Source organism: Nipponia nippon, unplaced genomic scaffold (genome assembly GCF_047370975.1).
Source record: "Nipponia nippon isolate SJK-2023a ecotype South Korea unplaced genomic scaffold, ASM4737097v1 scaffold_26, whole genome shotgun sequence".
Classification (NCBI taxonomy): domain Eukaryota; kingdom Metazoa; phylum Chordata; class Aves; order Pelecaniformes; family Threskiornithidae; genus Nipponia; species Nipponia nippon.
This window is the reverse complement of record NW_028262343.1, coordinates 1,779,046-1,803,157: the sequence shown is the minus strand read 5'-3', so window position 1 is coordinate 1,803,157 and position 24,112 is coordinate 1,779,046. Positions and strand designations below refer to the sequence as shown.

The 24,112-nt window shown below is 40.3% G+C and overlaps 1 protein-coding gene across 1 annotated transcript in view; it reads right to left on the bottom strand.

Annotated features, from left to right (window-relative positions):
- LOC104022969 (synaptic vesicle glycoprotein 2C-like) overlaps positions 1-24,112 on the bottom strand; it is a 110,790-nt gene that overhangs the window by 50,750 nt on the left and 35,928 nt on the right. The window contains exons 6-7 of the mRNA XM_087762468.1: positions 17,393-17,573; positions 8,788-8,939 (exon numbers count right to left, since the gene is read on the bottom strand). Coding sequence (XP_087618594.1) covers positions 8,788-8,939; positions 17,393-17,573 — 333 coding nt within the window. The remainder of the gene's footprint in view (positions 1-8,787; positions 8,940-17,392; positions 17,574-24,112) is intronic.

The window sequence follows — 24,112 nt, the reverse complement described above, 5'->3', positions numbered from 1 at the left end:
CCAGATCCTCCTTCTGACCCTTCTTGTAGATGGGCGTAGAGTTCAGATGAAGATCTGTTATGTAATGTGATTACACTGGTCTGAATAAAATGTTTAGACTTGGAACTGTTCACTCAGCTCCTGCTTAGATTTTGGCTAACACAGCTCATGCTAAGGCCTGATGTATGATGGGAGCAGCACCATTAGGTCAAAGTGAGAGCACCACGTAGGCAGGACAGATGGCCAGAAAGAGCAAAAGGGGCATTATACAGCTATTATCACCTGCAAATTGCTGTCTTTTGTCTGGCAGTTTCATCAGAATCTGCTAATTTATAGAAATTGTATAGACCATACCTCCAAGCTGGAAGGTATAAAACATCATCTTACCCAAAAAGCTTTTGAAGTGGATCCAACAGCAGCTGGACTGCTGAGGCTTTCATGCTTCCTGGTGATACAGGGTATGCCTGCACTGTGATGGAGGAGGAAGGATGAGCACTCTCACCCTTGGCTAGGTAACTAATTCTTTTCCTTGCTCATAGGTGCACAAATTAAGAGTTACGGATTATAAATTATGAAACCTTATGACTTGAATGGTAAATAAGTGAATTCACATGATTGATAGACTAGTCTGGGCAAAAGGGGACTGAGCCCGCTTGTATTTGTTTGCTGTATTTCTTAATGAGCTCATGAAATAAAGTTTAAATCACAGAGTATGTTGTCCTGTAAATTTGAGAGATCCAAACAGACCATGACAAGACTAAAGACTTAAATCTGCTTTTTGCATTGAATGTTTTAGAAAGTAGTATGTTTCCTATTTCCTTGATTCTGTATTATTAAGAGAGTAATTTTGTAGTATTTTAGTGAATAATCTAGCCTAATTTAATTGGAATTTGATGGACGTATATAAAGAAGTAATGTCTCTGCCTCAGACCATACCATGGAGATTTGTTCATGAAAGCCATTTGACATGGTTCTCTCCTCTCTCCCCTGGTAAATACCAGAAGCGGGGTGCTAGAGTGGGGGGAAGGTATCATCACCTCATCCTAAAACCATCAGAAAATACAGAAACGTAACTGTAAGGAGGATTCCTGAGGCTAAGGCCTTAGGAAGGTAGTGAACGCTGTGTTGGCAGTGAGTGAGGGACATTAGAGACCACTGGCTTAAAGTTTTAAGAGTTGTTTACTCTGCAAAATGAAAAATCCCACCTATTTCCAATCCTGTTATTATTAGGACTTTTGGACCTTAGTCAGTAGCATAATCCCCTTGTGCCGGGTTCCTGCTACCATAGGTCAGTTCAATTGGTGGTCATCACCCTCCCAGAAGGAGCTTAGCTATGGTAACTACCCAGCAGAAAGCAATATGTCCTCTGCACTCACCAGAACTGATATGGCTACCCAAACAGAGCTCCCACAAAAACATGCAGCCACCCAGATCGCAGGCTGCAGGGAGTGCCAGAGCCTTTCACTAGTGCCTGATGGCAGTAGTGAGAACACCTGTGTGAGGTGTGACAAAGTAGATGATCTGCTCAGCCTGGTAGCAGAGCTATGAGAGGAAATAGAAAGGTTAAGGAGCATCAGGGAATCTGAGAAAGACAGAGACTGGTGGAACCATGCTCTGCCCTCCCTGAGACAGAAACAGGAACATCCACCAGAAAAAACACAAGATCAAGGGGATCCTGTATCCTTCCCCCTGCCAGGCAGAAGGCAGTAACTTAAAGGAAAGGAGCGAATGGAGGCAAGTCCATGCTCAGGGCGGCAGGCGATTCCCCTCCCTGCCTACCTCGCCTTCCCAGGTGACTCTGTATAACAGGTATGAGGCTCTGGATCTGGAAGGTCAGTCAATTGATGATGTGGATGATGGTCCATGTACACCAGAGGTGTTGCCAAGGTTAGAAAGGCCTACCCCCTGTATCACAACCACCTCCACGAGGAAGAAAAGATGGGTTATAGTTGTAGGTGACTCCCTTCTGAAGGGAACAGAGGGTCCAATACGTCAGACAGACCCTCCTCATAGGGAAGTCTGCTGCCTCCCTGGGGCCCCGGTTAAGGACATCACTAGGAAACTTCCTAGCCTGGTACGGCTCTCGGACTATTACCCGTTATTGCTGGAGTGCAGCTATCAATGGCTACAGGCTGTTCAGAAGGAACAGGCGAGGAAGGAGGGGCGGAGGCATTGCCCTCTACATCAAGAAATGGATAGATTGTCAAGAGCTGTCTCTGAAGAATAATCACGAGCACGTTGAAAACTTATGGGTAAGAAGTAGAGACTGAGCCAACACAGGGAACCTTGTGGTTGGTGTTTACTACAGGCCGCCCGATCAAGGGGAGCCTATTGACGAAGCCTTCTTACTTCAGCTACAGGAGGCATCGCGCTCGCAGGCTCTCATCCTGCTGGGGGATTTCAGCCACCCCGACATCTGCTGGAAAAGTAGCATGGCAAGCTGTAGGCAAACCAGGAGACTCCTGGAGTGCATCGAGGATAACTTCTTAAGCCAGGTAATAGATAGCCCTACCAGATGGGGATGTGTTACTGGACTTCTTGGTCACCAATGCAAGTGAGCTAATCAGAGACATCAAGATTGGAGGCAGCCTGGGCTGCAGTGATCATGCACTGGTGGAGCTCGCAGTCCTGAGGGATATGGGACAGGCGAAGAGTAAAGTCAGGACCCTGAATTTTAGGAAAGCAAACATCCAGCTGTTCAAGGAGTTAGTCAATGGGACCCCCTGGGAAACTGCCCTCAGGGACAGGGGAGCAGCAGAACAGAGCTGGCAGATCTTTAAGGATGCTTTCCATAGAGCACAAGAGCTCTCGATCCCCAGGTGTAAGAAATCAGGAAAGGAAGGGAAGAGACTGGCATGGCTGAGTCAAGACCACCTGGTCAAACTAAAGGGCAAGAAGGAAATGGGCAGGCAGTGGAAGCAGGGACAGGTATCCTGGGAAGAGTATAGGGACGCTGCCCAGTTGTCTAGGGATGGGGTCAGGAAGGCCAAGGTGCAGCTGGAGCTGAACTTGGCAAGGGATGCAAAGAAGGGCTTCTATAGGTATGTCAACCAGAAAAGACAGGTTAAAGAAAGTGTACCCCCCCGATGAACGTGACTGGCAAACTGGTAACAACGGACGAGGAGAAGGCTGAGGTACTCAACAACTTTTTTGCCTCAGTCTTCAATGGCAGTCGCTCTTCCCACACCTCTCAAGTGGATGGACCTCAAGGCAGGGACTGGGGGAGCAAAGTCCCTCCCACTGTATGAGAAGATCAGGTTCGAGACCACCTGAGGAATCTGAACATACATAAGTCTATGGGACCTGATGAGATGCATCCCAGAGTCCTGAGGGAATTGGCTGATGTAGTTGCCGAGCCACTCTCCATGATATTTGAAAAGTCATGGCAGTCAGGTGAAGTCCCTGGGGACTGGAAAAAGGGAAACATTGCACCCATTTTTAAAAAAGGTAGAAAAGAGGACCCTGGGAACTACCGACCTGTCACCCTCACCTCTGTGCCTGGGAAGATCATGGAACAGATCCTCCTAGAAGCTATGCTAAGGCACATGGAGGACAGGGAGGTGATTCAAGACAGCCAGCACGGCTTCACCAAGGGCAAGTCCTGCCTGAACCAACCTAGTGGCCTTCTATAATGGAGTGACTACATCAGTGGACAAGGGAAGAGCTGTGGATGTCATCTATCTGGACTTCTGTAAGGCCTTTGACACGGTCCCCCACAACATCCTTCTCTCTAAATTGGAGAGAGATGGATTTGATGGGTGGACTATTTGGTGGATAAGGAATTGGCTGGATGGTCACATCCAGAGGGTAGTGGTCAACAGCTCGATGTCCGGATGGAGATCAGTGACGAGTGGTGTCCCTCAGGGGTCCATACTGGGGCCAGTACTGTTTAATATCTTCATCAATGACACAGACAGTGGGATTGAGCGCACCCTCAGCAAGTTTGCAGATGACACCAAGCTGAGTGGTGCAGTTGACACGCCTGAGGGACGGGATGCCATCCAGAGGGACCTGGACAAGTTGGACACGTGGGCCTGTGTGAACCTCATGAGGTTCAACAAGGAGAAGTGCAAGGTCCTGCACCTGGGTCAGGGCAATCCCTGGTATCAATGCAGGCTGGGGGATGAAGGGATTGAGAGCAGCCCTGTGGACAAGGACTTGGGGGTACTGGCAGATGAAAAGCTGGACATGAGCCGGCAATGTGCTCTCGCAGCCCAGAAAGCCAACCGTATCCTGGGCCGCATCAAAAGCATGGCCAGCAGGTTGAGGGTAGTGATTCTGCCCCTCTACTCTGCTCTGGTGAGACCCCACCTGGAGTACTGCATCCAGCTCTGGAGCCCTCAGCACAGGAAAGACATGGACCTGTTGGAACGGGTCCAGAGGAGGGCCACGAAGATGATCAGAGGGCTGGAACACCTCTCCTATGAGGACAGGCTGAGAGAGCTGTGGTTGTTCAGCCTGGAGAAGAGAAGGCTCCGGGGAGACCTTATTGCAGCCTTTCAGTACTTAAAGGGGGCTTATAAGAAAGATGGGGACAGACTTTTTAGCAGGGCCAATGGTGATAGGACAGAGGTAATGGTTTTAAACTACAAGAGGGTAGATTCAGACTAGATATAAGGGAGAATTTTTTTACGCTGAGGGTGGTGAAACACTGGAACAGGTTGCCCAGAGAGGTGGTAGATGCCCCATCCTTGGAAACATTGAAGGTCAGGCTGGACAGGGTTCTGAGCAACCTGATCTAGTTGAAGATGTTCCTGCTCTTTGCAGAGGGATTGGACTAGATGACCTTCAAAGGTCCCTTCCAACCCAAACCATTCTATGATTCTATGATAGGGTTGAATTTACAAATTAATCCGTTCGTGATTACCTATTGCTCTCCAAAGATCTGCCCAGCTATTATTGCAAATCTGTTTCCTTGGTAACCAGTTGTATAAATTCCTGCTGAGTTGCAAAAGTCAGCCAAGAAAGTGGTAAAAATTAATGCCGATGAAGGCCCCTTCTCATAATTTAGGAATGGGCTTAAAAAGATATGAACATTTGATTTATTTTTTTTACTGATTTTTTTAAGACTGAAACCCAAATGTCATTGTTTAGAAAGTGATATAAAGAAAAGGAACATGCAATCTTGTTTTATACTTGATGTGGTCTTCTGATTGCTGTCACACAATCCTGTGGTTCCCAGGCTTCAATTTTTAACTGCAGTTTATGCTGTAGCAGCCTTGACACCTGCACCATACTGGTCATACTCCCCATCACCTCCAGTTCTTTGCCTTGCAATATAATTTCTTTTAGGCCCTGTATTCCCCCCCTTGTTCAGGAATAAGATTTATGAATCACTAAGGTCAATATTTGTTTGTCCTAAGCAAAATCTCTAGGGAATGTTTTGAATTCCAAAAGTTTTGTTCTGTAATTTATGAAGCCAGAAAAGGCTTATATACATCATATATGCAAAACATAAAAGTACACAGAATACCAAACGTGATAGTTGAAGTACACTGAAATCCTTATCCACCTTTCCCTGATTTTTAATTTGGAGATATGGCACAATAAAAATCTAGACTGATTTTTAAAATAATACATGTGTATTGCAGGCAACATACTTTTTTTTTAATGTAGAATTGATAATTTTATAACTTTCTTTTGTGTTTTTTAATAAAGGAGTAAAATGGCTAGAACAACTTGGATGATTCTTTTTGGTTCCCGTCCTCAAACTAATACATAAACTTGGTGTAACAAAATGGTAATATAGCACTACCTGGATTTTAAACTGAAATGTAATTCCTCACTCTTAAGGTTCTTCATTATTTGAAAAATTAACCTTTTATACAATACTGTGATACACGTTTGATGCATTTGACAGTCTTTGAACTAATCTACCTTGAAACATTATGCTAAATTTAAAAGTTGCACTTGCAAAATGGATTATAAAACAGTAATTATCCTTCGTATCCAGCCTGGCCTAAGTAGTGCATAAAGCAATTTCTTTGTAGCAGCCTAATCTGGGACTTTTTTTATTGGCAGCAGTTAGAAACATTTCTCTGCAGATGTTTCTTCTAATAATAGCTTCTCCATGACCTGAATTCCTGTTTCAGAAACCCTGAACAAGTCTACATCCATTTTCAGTTTTGAAACACAAGCCAACAGCTATATACTTAAAGAAGCCCTGAAACAGAGATGCTTGTCTTCCAGATGAAATTAATTTTTCAGTATGTGGTCACTGCAGCACTACATCACACTGAGTCTTCTCTTGACAACACGCTGGTGCCAAGGCAACTGTTAGCTTCCCTTTATTTTATGTTTCGGAGCGTTACTCAGGTTTCAGACACTCTCATGCTTCTTGAACAGAAACAGAGATAAACTGTTACATATAGAGAATGTAATCTTTGTTTTCTCATTAGAGCTAAATGTTCAACTGGTAAACTCAGCTTCACTGGTTGCCTTGGGCTAGATAATGTAAACTGGTTGTGAATCTGCAACTTTTTAAAGTGGCTTATATAAGAGCCAGTACGAATGAAAGGAATACATTTGTAGAAGAGGGAGAGAAAAAAAATCTACAAAATTAATGTTTTGCTTCCTAGTCAATGGAGATGTGAATGATGAGAAGGACTGAAAGTGATTTGGAGAAAAATCTGTATCTTTGCTTAATTCTGGCAAAATAATTCCATGGAAACCACGTAGAAATTGTAAAACAGAAAATACCACTTCAAAAGTCTCCTCATAGATGCATGTGATACAAATGGTGCAGACATCTGAGCTGGTTTTAACCTGACATGGAATGTTTCCAGGAGAATACAGCAATGTGCAGGGTTTGCCCTGGGAGTACTTGGTGCCTGACAGCTCGGCACAGCATCATAAAAACAAAGCAGTTTGCCCCTGGTCCTGAGCTGGAGTGATTCCACATTTGTACTAGGAACTGACACAGGTTTTAAACTTCACAACATAATGAAAAAGTCTAATTTAAAGTGAAGACAATTTTAAGACCTCCTCAAACCCCATAAATAGATTCTGTTTAATTTTGACAAAATGATGTGTAAACCCAATTCTTTTCCTGTGAGAAAGGATTGCTTCTGCTGTTTATAGCTCCATTTTTAGCCCTCCTTTTGGCTATTATGACTTTATATGGCTAACACTGAAGAATATTGTCTTTTAAATTCTGTTTTTACATTCTTTTGTCTTAAGTGATTTCGCAGATATTTTTGCAGGACACAAAAAAAAATCAGTGTGGCATGGCTTTTTGTTGCTGATATTCTTCCACTGCCAAAGAAAAAAAATTATTCCCTCTACTGCCACTGCTTTGGTATAAGGATGTGTATTATTATTCATTGAGATATACTGCCATGTGACATTTTTAAAGCACCTCAGTAAAGGATATTGAGTTATTTATAAAATCTATAATGATATTAGACAACCTATTTAAATCAGTCTGTCATAATGTTTGCATTTTCCACTGAAAGATAAAGAAAATAAAAATACATAGGAAAGAAAAAAATACTTGGCTTCCAGAGGAATTTACTAATTGGTAAAAAATTATCCACATTGTGTCTTGTCAGCAGAAGTTCCTCTCTCATTCCAGCAATTCAAAGCCAAAAGGCAAGGTTAAAGACATAGATTCAGGCTGTGTGTACAGCACTCTAAAATCAAAAAATCAAATTAATTAATCTAATCTTAATAAATCAGTCTAGATATTTGATTAGTCTGTGTGATTATAATTTATTTCCGGGCATTACCACTTGCTAAATGTTCCAATCACTTTGGGCAAACCTTATGAAGTTTTCCTCTCTTTCACAATCCAACTGCAATAAACCTCATTGCTTGGCTTAAGAAAGCTGCTTTGGATGCCAGCTAACTCACAACATTGCTTTACTTGAAGAGTACCAGGGAGAAGTGCTTGCAGACGCTGATTTTTAAGGACCACTGAGCAGTCTCAGCAACCCTTGAGAGACATGAACACTTAACTCTTCTAAAAGGCAAGCCCGAGACACTAAGAATTGAATCTGTTCCTCCACATAATGTTTCACCATATCGGGGCAGTAAAGAGTTTTTTCACAAAGTGGCATATATTGCATGTTCATAGAACTTCAACCATTGCAAGCTTTCTGTCTTATTCGCCCTCATTCACCCCTACAGCATTTAAGTGCACTCTGTTCGATTTCTGTATTTCTATACCACTTAAAAAGATCTACTAAGAACAAAACATTCAGCACAGCTTTATATTCAGAACTAGCACTGCAAACATTAAGATGGTCCTTTCTCTTCTTTCTCAAGAGTGTATAATTGACATTTTATCTCTGTTTCAAACAAACAAAAAAATCTAGCACGAATTTGACATCTGGCATTTTAAAAACTATTTTTCTCTCATGCAAGTCTCCATATCACCTATTTTCTCCAGTTTCAACAATAACACCAATTGTATGTTCATGTGTCATGTTCATGTGTATGTTCAAGTGTATGTTCAATTGTATGTTCATGTGTCTGGGTTTCCAGTAATTTAAAGAATCTGATTAAGCAAGGGGATTGGCTAATTTTATATATTATTAAAATTATATTATATATATTATATATTATATTATATAAAATGTCTTTTATATATATTTTATATATAATATATTATATTTTTATAATATATTTAATATATTGTTATTTAGGGTACAATTTATTCTCCTTACTTCCCCCAAAAGGAATAGATTTTTTCTTAACGGCAGGATCAGTATTTTGAGAACAGACATCAAGTCCCCTCTTTAAAATATACTTTAAGAGTTTACTTTTACACTAGAAGAGCCACAAATCACAAAGAGATGTTTTTCTTACCATAATGAGGAATTATTGTCCAAGCCATTGCAGAAGCATAGATGCCACCAATCATCCAAAACATACAGAGCCAACTCAGGTGTTCACCTCGTTTCTCCCGAGCAAGCACTTCCGAAAAATAGGAGAAGACTGTCGGCACAGCTCCACCAATCCTAAAAGGAGATATATATCATGGGTTAAGGCAGACCGTAACAGCTAGTTAAAGTTTGAACAAGCCCATAGTTATAGTCATTTAAAGCCCAAACTACAAGTAGCTTTTCCAGTAAGAGTGGTTTTTTCTCAAATTGCACCATGTATTGGAGAATTCTTGAGGACACTTTCACCAGTTTGGACACAATTTTTGTCAAAGATTTCCTTGAAAACTCTATGTACAATTTGATATGTTTAGTGATTCAAGTGGATTGTCAAGTGGCTGCTGGAACAGAAACCAGTACAAAGCATTGACTTTCACCATTACAAAAATCCTGTAATATCATAGCAGTCTACTGACAAGTGTCAAAATACAATTCTTTTAACTGAAAATATTAGTAATTTTCCCAAAGAATAATAGTCTGAAGGTTAGTTGGACAAAAAAAAGTTTAACTTGGTTTTACAAAACTTAGTCTAACTCAAATTATGTATCATTTTCAGTACATTTCAGTATCATATTCCAGATTATATTTTACTGTCTTTACCTCTTCATTACCAATGCAAGCTGTCAAATGTTCCACAACAGAACAAACAAGTCCCTGTGGGTTTTATTTTTCCTGCTGAAGAAAATACCTGTGAAGCTTGAAGAGATATTCTCACATACCAGATTACATACTTTAAAGCAATATCTTGAATGCTTTGGATTTTTAACTGAACTTTAAAGATAAATGCATATTTATGCTGTCATCTCAATGACTGCCAAACTGGGAGCAAAAAGAAGGAGGCTTAAAACAGATTAAAACAAATATTTAAAAGGAAAACATGAATACAGAAATGGTATTTCAGTCCTAAGAAATTTCAGTGCCATAGCAATATGGTTTATTTTAAGATGTCTTCAAGTACAGCTATGAAATACTGGCTTGAGCTGTTACACTTGTTTAGGGGTCTGCTGTTTTGTCACTTCCTTCTAGACAGCTCTTCATGAAGTACTGCCAGTCTACTCTTAGCTTTAAAATTAATGTTTCCCATAGTTGAGACTGCTAGCTCTTATACTCTCTGCCAGTTCTGCAAAGGTTCATACATTCATGAATTCTTGTTAGGTATACAGCTAACAAGAGCTGTATCTCATTTCTTCTTGTGGGTGAAAACACTAAAAGGCTTCACTAGTGAATTGCCCTGTCACAGGCAATGGGGGCGGATCGTCCTCAAAGGTTCTCCTGGAAGCCCAGGGTGAGGAACAGTGGAAGGGGCATGGCCAAAGGTGGAATCACAGCTCATTTTGCTGTGATGGGGAAGCCCTGCTAGCTCAGTGGTGCTATGAATTGGGGGCTCTCCAGTTCCCAAAGTACAAGCAGATTATAGCTAGGATTTCTTACCCTCCAGGGCTCAGGCGCAGCATTGAATTGCACTCTCACAATATTCCCTGAATACAATACTCGTGGATCTAATTAAGTTCTTTTTCTAATGTTGAAAATTCACTAGCAGAATCAGAAACAAGGTCTTCCTCTTTCCTGCCTAAGCTGGAAAGTGCTGATGAGGAGTTATAGGTGCCCACTTTCAAGAAGCCCTAATTTAATACATTGCTCATGGTATGCAGGACAGTATCATTCATGCAATAACACCCTACCTAAAGGTGTGTGGTCTGGGGAGGTCCCCGCTGACTGGAAGCTAGCCAACATTATTCCAATTTACAAGAAGTGCATGAGGGAAGACCCAGGGAACTACAGACGGGTTAGTCTAACCTCAGTACCTGGAAAAATTATGGAGAAGATCATACTGGGTGCTATTGAAAGGCATTTAAAGAACAATTCAGTCATCAGACACAGTCAGCATGGGTTCACAAAGGGAAAGTCCTGTTTAACTAATTTGATATCCTTCTATGATAAGGTCACCCACCTAGTGGGTGAAGGGAAGGTGGTAGATGTGGGTTTTCTGGATTTTGGTAAGGCTTTTGATACTGTCCCTCACAGCATCTTTCTGAAAAGTTGTCCACTTGTGGGATGAGCAGGTATGCAGTGTGCTGGGTGAAGAACTGGTTGAAGGGCAGGGCTCAAAGGGTTCTAGTGAATAGGGCTACATCTGGCTGCTGACCAGCCACCAGTGCGGTGTTCCTCAGGGATCAATTCTAGGGCCAGTTCTGTTCAATATATTTATCAACGATCTGGATGCAGGAGTTGAATGCACCCTTAGCAAGTTTGCTGATGATACCAAACTGGGAGGTGCTGTTGACTCTCTCGAGGGTGAGAGGCCTTGCAGAGGGATCTAGATAGATTGGAGCATTGGGCAATGATTAATGGGATGAAATGAGTGTTGATCTTCTGGAGGGTAGAAAGGCTCTACAGAGGGATCTGGACAGGCTGGATCGATGGGCTGAGGCCAACTGTATGAGGTTCAAAAAGGCTAAGTGCCAGGTCCTGTGCTTGAGTCACAACAACCCCATGCAACGCTACAGGCTTCAGGAAGAGTGGCTGGAGAGCTGCCTGGCGGAAAAGGACCTGGGGGTGGTGGTCGACAGCCAGCTGAATATGAGCCAGCAGTGTGCCCAGGTGGCCAAGAAGGCCAATAGCATCCTGGCCTGTATCAAGAATAGTGTGGCCAGCAGGACCAGGGAGGTGATAGTGCCCCTGTACTCAGCACTGGTGAGGCCGCACCTCGAGCACTGTGTTCAGCTTTGGGCCCCTCACTACAAGAAAGACATTGAGGTACTGGAGCATGTCCAAAGAAGGGCAACGAAGCTGGTGAAAGGGTCTAGAGAACAAGTCATACGAGGAGCAGCTGAGGGAACTGGGGTTGTTTAGTCTGGAGAAGAGGAGGCCGAGGGGAGACCTTATCGCTCTCTACAACTACCTGAAAGGAGGTTGTAGCGAGGTGGGTGTTGGTCTCTTTTCCCAAGTAGCAAGTGATAGGACAAGAGGAAATGGCCTCAAGTTGCGCCAGGAGAGGTTTAGATTGGATATTATTTCTTCACTGAAAGGGTAGTCAGGCACTGGAACAGGCTGCCCAGGGAAGTGGTTGAGTCCCCATCCCTGGAGATATTTAAAAGATGCGTAGACGTGGTGCTTAGGGACATGGTTTAGTGGTGGACTTGGCAGTGCTAGGTTAATGGTTGGACTTGATGATCTTAAGGGTCTTTTCCAACCTAAACAATTCTATGATTCTATGATTCCGCACCTGGGATGGAGCAATGTCAGGCACAAATATAAATTAGGAGAGGAGTGGCTGGAGAGCAGCCCTGCAGAAAGGGACCTGGGGGTGCTGGTTGACAGCAGGCTCAAGATGAGTCAGCAGCATGCCCTGGCAGCCAAGAGGGCAAACCACATCCTGGGGTGCATCAAACACAGTATAACCAGCTGGTCAGGAGAGGTGGTTATCCTGCTGTATTTAGCATTGGTGTGGCCTCACCTTGAGTATCGTGTGCAGTTCTGGGCCCTACAATTTAAGAAGGATGTGAAGGTCCTTGAATGCATCCAGAGGAGGGCAACAAAGCTGGTGAGAGGGCTGGAAGGCAAGTCCTATGATGAACAGATAAGGAATCTGGGTTTGTCTAGTTTGGGGAAAAGGATGGTGAGGGGCAACCTCATTGCTCTCTACAGCCTCCTGAGGAAGGGAAGTGGAGAGGGAGGTACTGATCTCTTCTCCCTGGTATCCAGTGACAGGATGTGTGGGAATGGTTCAAAGTTGCACCAGGGGAGGTTAGACTGGACATTAGGAAGCATTTCTTTACTGAGAGGGTGGTCAAATACTGGAACAGTCTTCCTAGAGAGGTGGTCGATGCTCTGTGCCTGTCAGTTTTTAATAGGCATTTGGACAATGCCCTTAATAACATGCTTTAACTTTTGGTCATCCCTGAAGTGGTCAGGCAGTTTGACTAGATGATCGTTGTAGGTCCCTTCCAACTGAACTATTCTATTGTATTCTGCAATTATAAAAGCAGCCTGTTGGTCTAGATCTGAAGTTCCTGAAGGCAACTGCTTGTGTAGACCAACTACCTTGTGCTGTGTCCACATGGTCCATATCTCTGCTGGAACATTTTGAAAGTTGTTACGCATACAAACTACTTGCATGTCCTTCCTGTCTTGGCCATTAAGAGAAGGCAGATCTACAAAACTGTAAGAGTTTCTTGCCACTATACGTAATGTACAAAAGTGGTGCTAAAAGTCATCTTGGGTGGATTTGCACAGGCAATCACCTCAAGACTATTAGTTACAAGAAACTTCACAGTTTTGGATTTTAGCTAACTGTTGATTCCTCAGGAGAGTGTGATTGATTTGAGCAAGATCTAAATGACAAGTCTAGTGCTACTACATTGACACCAGTACTTTTTGTTAGATCCCAGTAATGTGGAAGGAGTACTGCAGGTAGCTTTAAAGATATTTTCTGAGGAAGGGCTAAGCAAGCTGTCTGAAAGTGAGTCTCAGATTTAATGAAGTATAGTCTAAAGTCTTTTGGAAAAGAAACACTCACTATATGATAGTACCTCTTGAGAGAAACTCTTATTCACAGGGAGCAACAGGCAGGGAAAAGGTTCTTAATAGCTTACATTGGTTACATAAGTTAACCAAATCTAATCTATATTTCCTAATATTTCTGTGGGTTTGGAGAAGAAATTTGGCCAAACTGGAAGTTTTGGCAAATTAAAAGAAATCTCTGTAGTCTGGACATAATGTTTGGTTTGTAAAATAGGACACGTTTATTTAACCTTTTTTACTTTGCTCATGAAAAAGAATCAATTTCACCTGGGAACAAACATATGAGGTTGTCTGAAGAATTTCTAAACTGCGGTTGGTCTCAGTTATATATATGTTTATTTCATCTAGCTTTTTACTACATGAGAACTTTGATTACTTTTAGAAGTAACATTTGGGCTGGATAAGCATGATACATTTTTCCAAATTGTATCATCTTTGGTTCTTTCAAGGCAACCAAAATTAAATTTGCTGGGATAATATTTAGTGCTTTTTTTAAGCACTTTATTCTAAATTGAGTTGTTGTACTTAGAAAAACTGCATCTAAACCAATCTAAAAGTACCAAAACCAGTAAACTAATCGCTTAGATGAAATAAATACTTTTTTTTTTTTTTGTAATAGAGGTTAAACCTTTTAGGCTTTCATATCCGTCAATGCCCTTTACCCAGCAATATCAATATTATTTATACTGTTTTGTATTCCAAATCACTTTTTTGCAATGCAAAATTTTTACTAGTTTTAGGTTTTCCAGATGCAAAAAAATGATCAGAAGGGATTTTTTTTTTTTTCCCTGAGCAGTTTACTTCTATAAACTCATTTTGACTACAAGAGAAGCTGAGGAGAATCTATTTTATAGTATTTTTTTATAAATAAAATCTTCTATCAGATGCTGGTTTTATTGTTCATGCTTCTTAATCTATTTTATATTTTCTAGAAGATAACAGACCAGTTTAAACTCTATACACCTAAAAAATTTTATCTTATGAATACTACTTAAAATTTTATTGACTTTTAGTTATATGAAATTGTCCAGATAACTCTCTGCCCCTTCAGAAAGCTCTTCTCCAATCTAGTAGCAATACTATTTTGCCTTTAAAACATATAATTCAGTTCTTTGCTTAAAATTATTCATATTTCATATTTGGGCTCTGATTCACACAAAATTACTGGAACAAAGCCTCCTCCCATGATAACAGATATATATTCAGTGTCTTTCACTAAGAAAGGGGAACTGACATCTACTGTCCAAAGACAGGACCTCTAAAATAAGGAGAGGTTATGAAAAGAAATTAAGTTGAATTTCTATTCCCATTCAACTGACACAACTTCCTTTTCATTTGAGCAAGATGTGGGATGTAGTAAGGAATGCAATAAATGTTCCAGATTTAATTCAAACCCTTTAAGCAAATTTCCTGTCATACTGCAAGAAGATATGACTTCAAAGCTGGCACAAACATCTGGAAGTTCTTCAGTGAGTGATACCAAAAAGAGTTTGCCTTCTTGCACAGCGGCTGTTGCAAAGTATCTGGAAATAGAGAACTGTAAGATGTATGCTCTAACAGTGGGTATATTTGTGCACAGCTGTCTAAAAGTGGAAAGATTTTACTTTGCTGCCTCTGCAGTTGAAACGTTCTAGCCTCTCCCTTCTTTCTTGGTGTTTGGCATATGATGTATCTGTTGCTATTACAGCTGCTCCCAACATAAGATCATAGCCAAAAGGGGATTAAAAAACAGAGGAAAGGCAGATGTGACACAAATACCATCTTGAATACCACTCTTAAGTGAAAAGTAAGCTTTCTCTGAGAGCAAGTGAGCAGATGAACATTCTGAAAAAGAAGGGCTCCAAACATGCAAAGTCTGGTGGAAAAACTATATCATCACAGGCAAACAGAAAAAGGAAGAGCGTTCCCTCATCTTGAGGGTATGAAGGACAGATTCAGTTCTAGAGAACTCATGGCTTTTATGATGGCTGATATCTAGGATAAAATGCAACTCTGATACCAGCTGAAGGAGGTTCTTCTGGAGAGAAACCCTGTCTTTGAAGAAAATAGCAAATGTGAGTCAGCCATGAATCTTTCCCTGCAGTAACAGATATGAGGAATGACTCTGCAGCTCATGCAGTCTTGGGTTTGTGTTGTTGTTTGTTGGATTTTTTTTTAATGTAGTACATGGTGGCAAATTATCTATCATCATCTGTTCATGCAGTTCTGAGAGATGAGGTAGGAGGACTTTGGACACAGCAGGCACCCACATGGAGGTGTAAGATATGGATATGAAGGGCCTGCTCCTTCAAAGACCATTAATCATAAGCTGGGTACACAACTGAACATGCTTCCCAATCCAGGACATACATCTATTATGAGTAAAGCTACAGGCACTGTAAGTTACTGGAAAAGCTACTGCTACAGGTGAGGAGGAGACCTTGCAGGCAAGTTTGGCATGACAAACACATATTTTGCCATATGCCCCAAGAGGGACAATCTGGGTGAAAGCCAACAGTGTCACAAACCTGTCTGCCAAAAGACAAACCTTTGTGGCACAAGGGTCCAGTACTGCCCTCATGAATTGGACAGGCTAAGCAGGAATACAACAAGCTTCTGAACTTTGACAGAATCATGAAAGAGTGAAAGTGTCATGCAACATGATAAAAAAATTGTTTTCTCAGAACAACGGTCCATTAACCAGCCATAGAGGTACAGGAACAGAAAAATCCCTTTGTAGTGAAGACAGCTTGTAACTAGTGTCAGGACTCTGATGAAAATGCAGAACTATAGAGAGACAAAACATAGCACCTGGAACTGATAGTGGCCTATGAAATGAAAAACATGTAGAGAAGCTGGATGGGATGTTTTGTTTTTCTAAGTTTTGGGTTTTTTTTTTTTAAGAAGTAGAACAGTTGCGATTTCCTTTTAACCTTTTACAGTCATATCTGACAATTTGGTGACAGACTGAGGAGATTCTTCTAGCAAGAGGACTCTTCACATCTCCTTCCTCGCTCCCCTTACCCTTCTATCCCCCTTCCTAAATCAGTTTAATAGTACTTAGTGCTATGGCAATTTCTTTTTGGTATGACTGTCTAGCACTATCCTACTTCAGACCAGTTCAAGGGATTGCTAAAACTGCAAACATCACACAACAGTGTTAGTGTACTATAGCTGCATAAACTACAGCCAACAAACCATACAAGCAATGGACTTCATGTGCACGGCTTTACAACACAACATACTGTGCTTTCAGCAGCTCCTGCCTGTTCAGCATTCTAAAGATTGATAGTGACCTGAAATGGAATTGTAATTGGGAGTTTTGATCTGAATCAAGCAACTACCAGAAATGCTAAACTAACTGCTCTACAGAACAGAGCTCTTGATTATCCAAGGGTACAGTAAAGGTAGAAGCTTTCTCATATTAGTTTACTTGTGTATCTCAATCTCTGCTCATGTAAGTTTAAAATAATAAACTTAATCAACCATTACCAATATCTTAAACTTTTCCAACAACTGAGAAGCTATTTAAATTAAAAGAAAAGTAAAGCAAAACACAGGGCCACAAACACCATTCTTCTGAAAAGAGCAATAACATTTGGCATGCTCTAGGAACCCATTTTAAATTTGATAGTCTTGACTGCAGTGGTATTATAAACAACATTATGCACACAAAGACATTAGAAACTTTACAAATATTACTGAAATCTTACAGTACACCTGTGAGAAGGGTATTATTTTGCTGACTGAACAAGCAATACATAGAGAAGCTGAGGCATAAAGAAGTTAAGCAAGTCTGTTGCAAAATAAGAACAGAACTCAATCTTACAATTTGCAGTCTGTGTCTTTCATCTAAAATCATTATTCTTTCCCTTCAGGTTGTGATTTAGGAGTGTAGTAGCTACCTTGTTTAATTCTCTTGCCCCTGACACAGACTATATTCCTACATTAAATAATGAACTTTTCCAAACAGGAAAGTTTTATTAACACACAGAATTGTAGAAATGAAAAAAACCAGAGGAGCTTACCCAAATCCAGAAAACAAGCGACAGAAGAGGAAGAAACCATAGCCCTGGACAAATGATGAAAGGAAGGCAAAGAATCCATTGACAGACATGCATATCAGGAGTGACTGTCTCCTTCCCACCTTGTCTGCCAAGCCTCCCCAGAAGAACGCCCCCACCATCATCCCAAGGTACACTATGCTACCTGCAATACACAAAAAAGATGTTGCTTTGTGAGCTACATAACTGACCACAATTGACCACACCAAAAATAGTCACATGTACTTGAGTGATTTGCTTTCAGCAATATCTTCTATGTTTACAAAATAGCATAGAGACTATTTTCTCCTTTCTCAGTTAGTAGAAATTGTATGCATAGCTTTGTAAATGTACTTAGGGAGAACAGATTTCCTATTGTGTCTGTCATCTGTTAGCAGACACACTGAAGCTTGATATAATTATTAAATGAGGTGCCTCTAGCTAAAACAATTAAAATACAGGCAAATAAGACTGAATGGGAGAAAGAATGCCACCATTTTCTCAGTAATAAACTGCATTCATGTTAAATACTGCAAAAATTAAAACTTCCTCTACAGAAACAAATTGTCTGAACACCTCTAGAATATGAGCAGTCCTGGGATTAATCACTGGGAGTAAGATGTGCTAAGTCTAAAGAAAGCTGATTATGAAACAACAGACACTTTCCATTTGAGATCTACAGAATCAAAGATGTCCAGGTTGATTGTTTTTTTCTCCCTCCTGCTTCGGTGTAATGCTTTATTTTAAAAGGTATTGTCCTGTATACAAAGAAAAGCAGAGGAACGGTTTTGTTTGCAAAGAATTTTGAACAGATACATTACAGTTTATCTGAATACATTAAAATGAGATGGAGAAAAGTTATTTTGGGGTGGATTTTTTTTTAATTTCATGATTTTTTCAAAGTTAAGTACTTTCCCACAGAAAGGTAAGTTGAAATATTTAACACTTACCATTCACATCTTATCATACTGTACATTATTTCCTTTACAGGGACAAACCCTCTGTAGGACACTTGGCAAAGATGCACAACACATTGAGCAGATTGTCAGAAGCAAAAATAGTTCCCAAGCTTTGGACAGACCCAACCAGATCTGTATTTTATTTGATACACGTATTATTTCTTCTTCTGCCTACTTTCTTATTGAGCTTCCCAGATTGGATTTTATCTATCTATCTAGCAGTTGCTACCATCTTGTAAGTCTACTACAGAGCAAGATTTAAATATAGAGTAGCTGGAAGCAGTTAAAATATTAGCAAGCTTTGTCCTGTGTCTCTTTTCGATCAGCCACAAGTACTGACAAATTCCCCAGCAGCTCTGCTGGGCTTCAATTGCTGTTGTGTAAAATTCTGTCCTCCAAAAGAATCACCTCTGCCCTGCAGAAGGTAGTTGGAAGGGAAAGCAAGCTGAAAAAATAATTAAATGCTTGGGCTTGGTTAACTGAATATAAACACAGAGGTCGCTCATCAGTATTTCCATGCTTGGAAATCCATATGTTAACATCTGAAGTGCAGACATCTGCAGGGTCTCATGCACCACAAAAATGTCCCTGTTCCCTCTCATGTTTTGTACAGTTTCCACTGTGCTGCTTCCTTATGAGGTACCATTTTAAAACATTTGATATAACACACATCGTGTTAAACGTATATTAGCAAGATATACAGAGTTATATCTTGGTTAGGTGAGTATGCTGCTTCTATTGCATTTATCACAAACACCTGTGTGTACTTTCACATCGGATGCCTCAGTGATATACAAATGTTGGACCACAATCCCTGAAGGCTTTCTTACATTTTAGAATTTTTTTAATAAAAATGTTATTTATATTTCAAATATTGACTAGAAAACAATAGTATGAAGATGATCAGTATCCATCAGTTGTTTGTAAATTCAAGGTCCCTACAGAGTAACCACCATTTGATGTTGTCTCTGACCAAATTTCTACCTTTTGTATTTTTTTCATTCTCTGCATGATTCAGACAACTTCTGAAACCAAAGAGCAGTGCTTCCACCAGGTACAATGTAAACCCACATATATATATATGTATATGTATATATATGTATATATACACCTTTTATACAGAAGCAGTAGCTAGAGCAGATTATTCTTGTTGGTCCATTCCTATCTCAACTTCCTTATTGAAAAGAAAGCAGCCTATAACAATCTCTGGTTCAAATAATGAATTCCACATGCTCAGTTATATGGACCAAAAGAATATCTGTCAGTCCTCAACCTGGGCAATCTGAAGTAGAGGAAAACAGCTATCATCTCCTTTGCCATTGATTGTGACCAATACCAGCAAATCAATTTTTTCTGCAGCTGCCTTTTTAGCCAACAGAAAATAAGAACAGGATATTTCTAGACTGTCTTCTCCTTGAGTCCCTAAGGACAGGATGACAGATCTATTGTTGCTCATCACAGGAGCATTAACTATTTCTTTACCTAAGTAAGACCAACAAGCTCCTTAAGAACAACAGTTAAATGTCTTCTCAAAACACCTTTTGTCAATGGACATTTTCTAGCTATTACTGGGATCTTAGTCTTTCATCAAAGGATATTGATGAGAATGTAGGTAAATCCAGAATTTGCAGAAGTCCTAAGATATCTTTGTTCTCATTCTTCTTAGCCCAGGAAGGACACAGACACTACAATATTCTCTTTGGTTTAGAGGTGTTTAGCAACAGATCTTTATCAGATAGCTCCTTCATTCTGATCAGAAATTGTTTTTCCAATACTTGGGATTTTCCTGAGAGCACACACACACGGATCTCTTAAATTTTCTGGTCCTAAAGAGACAAAGATTGGTGAGTGGCTTGGCACATTCACTCAGCCTGCTTTAAGATCTCTCCTGTGGGCAAGGTTACTGTACCACGCTTCAGGTAGACCAGTACTCACAAGCAGTTTGGAAACTCCATCCAGCAGAGCTGGCACTTACTTGTCAATATTAGTTGAAAGATCTTAGCAAAAATAGTTCAATAGCTGCATTGCCAGCAGACTGATTTCAAAAAGGCAACTAAAATGGTTAATTTTTACTCTTGAAGCAAAATTCTTTACTATTGTATATGACATACATAAATGTTGGGCTTTCCCAGTCAACACTCTAATATTAGAAATACTCACAGAAGGACAGTCAAATATTTTGGCATTTCTTTATATAGATAACTTTGAAATATTGTATGCAAATGATCTTAATTTTACCAAGTAGCTACTTTCCTTGTGATGCATAGAAATATCAGACACTCTGAACAAGAAAAGAAAAAAGTTTCCAAGTCTTCAGAGTTTAAAAACATTAACCTTTCTTTTTGATTAAAAGTCCTTTGGTCATCGTATTGTGCTTTGGCCTTTCTTATACCCCTATAATTCCCCTGAAGAGCATTCAAAAGATAGCTGCTAAAATAATATTCTCCTCCTATCAATAAACTGCTATAAATAAGCTGCTTTCTGAGCTCCACCATTAGCTCATTCTTTCCCATCATATTAACTTTGAATTTTTTCCTAAATGCCTTGCAGATCCTCCACAATCCCTCTCCCCCACTGCGCTGGTTTTGGCTAGGATAGAGTTAATTTTCTTCATAGTAGCTAGTATGGGGCTATGTTTTGGATTTCTGCCGAAAACAGTGTTGATAACACAGAGATGTTTTTGTTATTGCTGAGCAGTGCTTACACAGAGTCAAGGCCTTTTCTGCTTCTCACACCACCCCACCAGCAAGTAGGCTGGGGGTGCACAAGAAGTTGGGAGGGGACACAGCTGGGACAGCTGACCCCAACTGACCAAAGGGATATTCCATACCATATGACGTCATGCTCAGCATATAAAGCTGGGAGAAGAAGAAGGAAGGGGGGGACATTCAGAGAGATGGCGTTTGTCTTCCCAAGTAACCGTTATACGTGATGGAGCCCTGCTTTCCTGGAGATGGCTGAACACCTGCCTGCCAATGGGAAGGAGTGAATGAATTCCTTGTTTTGCTTTGCTTGCATGTGTGGCTTTTGCTTTACCTGTTAAACTGTCTTTATCTCAACCCATGAGTTTTCTCACTTTTACTTTTCTGATTCTACCCCCCCATCCCACTTGTGTGGGATTTGCTGCTACAGCTGGATCCCTGTAAGTCAATGGGACCCGATGGGATTCATCCCAGGGTACTGAAAGAGCTGGCTGATGTCATAGCGAGAGCTCTCTCAATGAATTTTCAATGCTCTTGGGAATCTGGGGAGGTCCCAGTTGACTGGAAGCTGGCAAACTTTGTCCCAGTCTTCAAGAAGGGCAACAGGGATGACCCTGGTAACTACAGGCCTGTCAGTCTCATCTCTGTGCCTGGTAAAATTATGGAGAAGGTTATTCTGGGAGTTATTGAAAAACACCTGAAAGACAACACAGTCATTGGTCCCAGCCAGCACGGGTTCATGAGGGGAAAGTCCTGCTTAACAAACTTGATTTCCTTCTATGACAAGGTTACCCACCTAGTTGACCAAGGGAAGCCAGTCGATGTAATCTTTTTGGACTTCGATACTGTCTCTCACAGTATCCTCCTGGACAAAATGTCCAGCACACAGCTGGATAAACACATCATGCAATGGGTGAGCAATTGGCTGACGGATCGGGCTCAAAGGGTTACAGTAAATGGGGTTACATCGGGCTGGTGACCAGTCACTAGCGGGGTTCTGCAGGGATCCATCTTGGGGCCAGTGCTCTTCAATATCTTCATAAATGTCTTGGATGCAGGACTTGAAGGTTTGTTATCAAAGTTTGCCGATGACACAAAATTGGGAGGAGCCGTGGACACTCTCGAGGTCAGAGAGTCTTGCATTAAGAAGATAAATATAAGAAAACTGTAATAACTCCAGAATTGGCAGAAGAACTCAGTTTTCTAAAGCCATTGTCTTTGGATGTCTAGAACCATCTGTATAGTCAGAATATTAGATCTTCAGTTCTTATTTATTATATTATGCCATTCACCTCCTCGGAGGTACTAACACTCAAACATTCTTACATAAAGAACTGCCACAAATGAATATTCCTACATAACAACCATTTCTTCTTTTCTCTAAACAGTGCTTGAAGTGGTGGAACAACAAACTGCATTCATGGAACAGTAAAGTTTTAAGGTGTAGATCTAAATGGTTAAAGGAGTAATACATTAATTGTTCAGCCATCTGAAAAAGATGATAGGTACTGCTTTCCAACAAATGTGTGAGCCAGCAACCATATTAATTAAAATTAAAATTTTGCATGAGTCTTTGCAAATTCAAGACTTCTCTAGCCATATATTTCCTTTATCCAAATACTATCCGTTTCCCACAGCAATCATTTTGTCTTAACTTCAGATGTTGAATGATTGCTCTTACCTAATAATATGCAATATATGCAAATCCCCAATCAGGCTCTTTTTCTATTACTACTCTTCAGACTATCCATTCCTCCTGCATTCCCTTTCAGGACAGCTGCCGACAGACTTCAATCTGCAATTTCATACTCTCTAGTGCAGATGCTTAATTACACATTCATTTTGAAGCTTTTTGCTCTTCTACTTAGTATATATTTACAAACAGACAAGTTTTTCTTACTATTACATTATTAGAATTATTTTTAGCAATGATGGTGGTAATAGGGTTTATCTGTTTAAATACATGAAAGGTATAAAGCTATTTTAAAACGAACGCTGAAGCTCTTCAGTCTCAATATAAAAGTTTGTATAGTGTCTATCACACTGCAGTGATTCTTGGACCTTCAAGTGTGACTTGCAACTGAGTAACCTGTATGCTTAGTTTGCTTAGTTCTCCAATAGTAATAATTCCTAAGAGGCAAGTCTTTGCATGACAGACCATTTAGCTTTTGCATATTTTTTAGCTGCTTGGTGCACAAGACATTCTGGATATCCTTCACAGTCAGTAAAAAAGGACAACTTTATCTCCATAATAACTAAAGAAAGATACAAATTCACACTCATTGAGAGAAAGGAAGACACTGAATCCCAGTGAGATCAGCGAAAAAAAGACCACCTCATCTCCTCTTCTGAAACATTCTGATCAATACAGAAATATTAATGTCTTCATGAAGGGAAGAAAACTAAAAAACATTATTTCAATCCAAATCAATTTTTAAAAATGTTTATTAATTTCTAAAAGTCTATTTCCCTAGTATTTACATAAGAAAATAACTCAGGGAAATGCTCTGATGTAAAGGCTACCAAAATACATAGTATATAATTCATAGCTCAAATTGATCAAATAAAAACAATACAACAAATAGTCCCTCTACTCCATCAACAGAAAGAAGAAAACAAGCACAGACTACCTCCTTATACCACTTTCAGACATACCTACAAAACATCTGATGACATTCAATCTGATACCAATCCAGAAACTTCACATAAATAGAAATCAAGTGAACGTATCTGGTTCTCAGACAAAATGATCCTGTTCTCAGACAATACTGATGAACTGCAATATTTGATAGAGGAACTCAACCATGAAAGTCAGGAAAATGGGACTGAAAGCAAAGCTGAGCAAAAGCAAGATCACATTCAGTTGACCAGCATAGATGGGAAAATGAAAGAGAAAGTAACTCAACAGTTCTATGTGCAAAGCTTTAAGATAATGTGTGTCTTTAAGATAATAGGGGAAAAAACATGATCAGCAACACAGACAACAAACAACACAGGTTTGTAGTAGTATGAAAGGCATAATTTGATGATTGATTTAGTCAAAG